Source organism: Pteropus vampyrus, unplaced genomic scaffold (assembly GCF_000151845.1).
Source record: "Pteropus vampyrus isolate Shadow unplaced genomic scaffold, Pvam_2.0 Scaffold142, whole genome shotgun sequence".
Classification (NCBI taxonomy): domain Eukaryota; kingdom Metazoa; phylum Chordata; class Mammalia; order Chiroptera; family Pteropodidae; genus Pteropus; species Pteropus vampyrus.
In genome coordinates this window covers 2,379,646-2,382,154 of record NW_011888923.1, presented here as the reverse complement: position 1 = coordinate 2,382,154, position 2,509 = coordinate 2,379,646, and the positions used below count along the sequence as shown (strand labels likewise).

Genomic DNA, 2,509 nt, shown 5'->3' with positions numbered 1-2,509 from the left:
AGATAATCAATGAACTGATCTGCTAGCAGAAAAAAATGAAAACTCATTCGTGAAGCTCTGCCGAGGTGGCAAAATAGCCATTTAGCACCTTAGAAAGAAGCTACTTCGCCGAAAACCGCCATGAGGACATGCAGGGGCTCAGGGTGCGGGCGGGGGCCGGCGGGGGCGGGGGCCGTGCGAGGAAGGACTTCCCGAGGCAGAGCACAGCACACTCACCACACTCTGGGTCTCGCAGATGACGTTCGGGTCGCTACACCGGACGTGGAGCGGGGGCACCTCGCCTTGCATGCCCACGGGAGCACCTGGGAACACCCGCACGATCGTCTGTCCCGCAGGCCCGGCCAGCGCAGGCACGGAGGAGACGACGGTGCCACCCACCCGGCCCCGCCACGCAGACGCTGGCGCCTCGGGCTCGGCCACCGCCTGGGGCTCATCCAATGGGCGCAGCCGAAAAGTACGCGGCAGAGCCACGGAGCAAGGTGCCCGGGGTACGAGGTTTTGTGTCAGCCGCACCAGAGGGAAACGAGTCGGCAGGCGGAGGAAGCGAGTGCCCCAGGCGTGACCTCGGGCCCACCCTGCCAGCTCGGAGGTGGCAAGAAGGTGCCGTTTCAAATGCACAGGGCAGGTGGTAGAATTTACGGATGTACCGTGTTACCGGGAAGACACGATGATGCCACCTGTCACCCTAGGGGAAAACCTTTCTCCATCCATTGAACCCACAAAATGCCAGCCGCGAGGACACGGGGGACCTGCCTGGAAGCGTGTGCCAGGGAGGCAGGCGGATGGCCTTCTTCAGGAAGGTGAGCTCGGGGTGGTAGAAGCGGAAGACCTGGTCCACCACGGGCGGCTGCGGCTCCACCGTCAGGCACAGCACGGCGATGGGCTTCCCGCCACCGGCCCGGAACAGGACCTGCCGGCAGACGAGACGGTGTCGCTGTGTGCACCAGGCCGCCGCGCATGCAGGGCGGCGGTCCCCGCGGTCCACTCACCGCCCCCACGAGGCGGGAGGACCGGCACGGTCAAGCCCGGGGACCGTCCGCAGCAGCAGGCACCACACAGAGGTGACAGCGCCCAGCCCGGGGTCTGCACGCGCCGTGTTCCTCCCACGCGTGTGTCAGGCGTGGCTGCTGCTACTGCCATTTCCTGTTAGGCGCACGCCTGGGATGCGGCAAAGGCTCGCGCGGCCCGACGTCCACACCACCTCCGCCACTGTCCACCTGTGACAGGCGGGTGCGCGCGCTGCGAGGCGTCCCAGAAGCACCTGGACGTGACCTCACCAGGTCCTCGGGGGTGGTGACAGCACATTGGCGCGAGCTCTTTGATTCCAGGCCCGGCCACCCCCCATCCATGCAAAACTGGGCCCCCGACGAGCCTTCCACGTGTGAAGGAGGTTCTTCTACTTCAGTATGTTTTATGGGGAAACCTTTGAGGTGCACGTGTGGAAAGGACACACATGTAAACATGTTTAACGCACAAACGGTAACAGGACAGCCACCTCCGAGCCCACGTCCCCACCTGGAACGGCACGCCGTCCACACGGCCGAGCCCCGTGTCCTCCGCCCGCCCTGACGCGCCTCTCCTGAACTCCGTGGTCACCGTCCCCTGCTTTTCTTTGCCGTGTTCACACCTTCGGCCTTTAAGCAGCAGTTGGGTTTGCGTTTTTGGAGCTTCGTCTCAAGCATTACATCGTGAGTCTATCCCGGCTCCTCCTGTGTGCTCACTCGACCTTACGTCCTGGCTTAGAGAGAAGCCCCCACCCCCCGTACCCACTTTCCTGTCATCTGTGCCCTGACAGCCTCGACAGACTTTCCCGCTATGCTGAGACTTCAATTCTAAAACGACTGTGAATATACCCGTGGTGCCCATCATGAGCATGGTCTCCCGCCTGGCCCGCCTGCTCTGCTCCCGGGCCCCTACAGGCCACCCTTCTGCTCCGGCAGGCGCTCCTGGGGCTCTGACCCTCCCCTGTGTCCGCCCCCCGCCTGTCAGCCTCCCCCAGCGACCATCCCGGCCTCGTCCAGCAGTGGCAGGCCCGGTTTCCAGCTCTGTCCCTTGGTGCCCCAGAGCTAGGAGTGGCAGGTGGTGGCTTCCCGCCACCTCTACCTCCTTCAGGTTCTGTTTACTCTTCCGGTTACCTGCTTACGACATTACACCTAGTTAGCCCTTCACAGTAAGTTCTCTCTGTCCCCCACGTGCTGGCAGATGTGCCATCTTCCGGGAGACTCAGGACCTGAGAGCGGCTGGGGCAGGGATGAGCTGCAGGCACAGAGCCTAGATCCCCGATGGCCCCCCGGCCCTCCCCACAGCACCGCCACCACCCAGGCACACTTCGTGTGTGGCCGTCAGTCCCTCCCCCAGGATGGAAGGCACGAGGGCAGCGACCTGGCTGCTTGTCCCCTGCTGGGTCCCAGGGCCAGGGCCCACCTGCTGCCCGGGCAGCTGAGGGTTCAGGAAGCTGAATGGGCAGCAGGACATAAGCACTGAGCAAGGCCATCGGCACCTCAGCCCC

At 64.0% G+C, this 2,509-nt stretch overlaps 1 protein-coding gene across 1 annotated transcript in view; it reads right to left on the bottom strand.

Annotated features, from left to right (window-relative positions):
* NPHP4 (nephrocystin 4) overlaps positions 1–2,509 on the bottom strand; it is a 183,633-nt gene that overhangs the window by 79,721 nt on the left and 101,403 nt on the right. The window contains exons 23-25 of the mRNA XM_023535625.1: positions 1,218–1,586; positions 754–910; positions 140–302 (exon numbers count right to left, since the gene is read on the bottom strand). Coding sequence (XP_023391393.1) covers positions 140–302; positions 754–910; positions 1,218–1,586 — 689 coding nt within the window. The remainder of the gene's footprint in view (positions 1–139; positions 303–753; positions 911–1,217; positions 1,587–2,509) is intronic.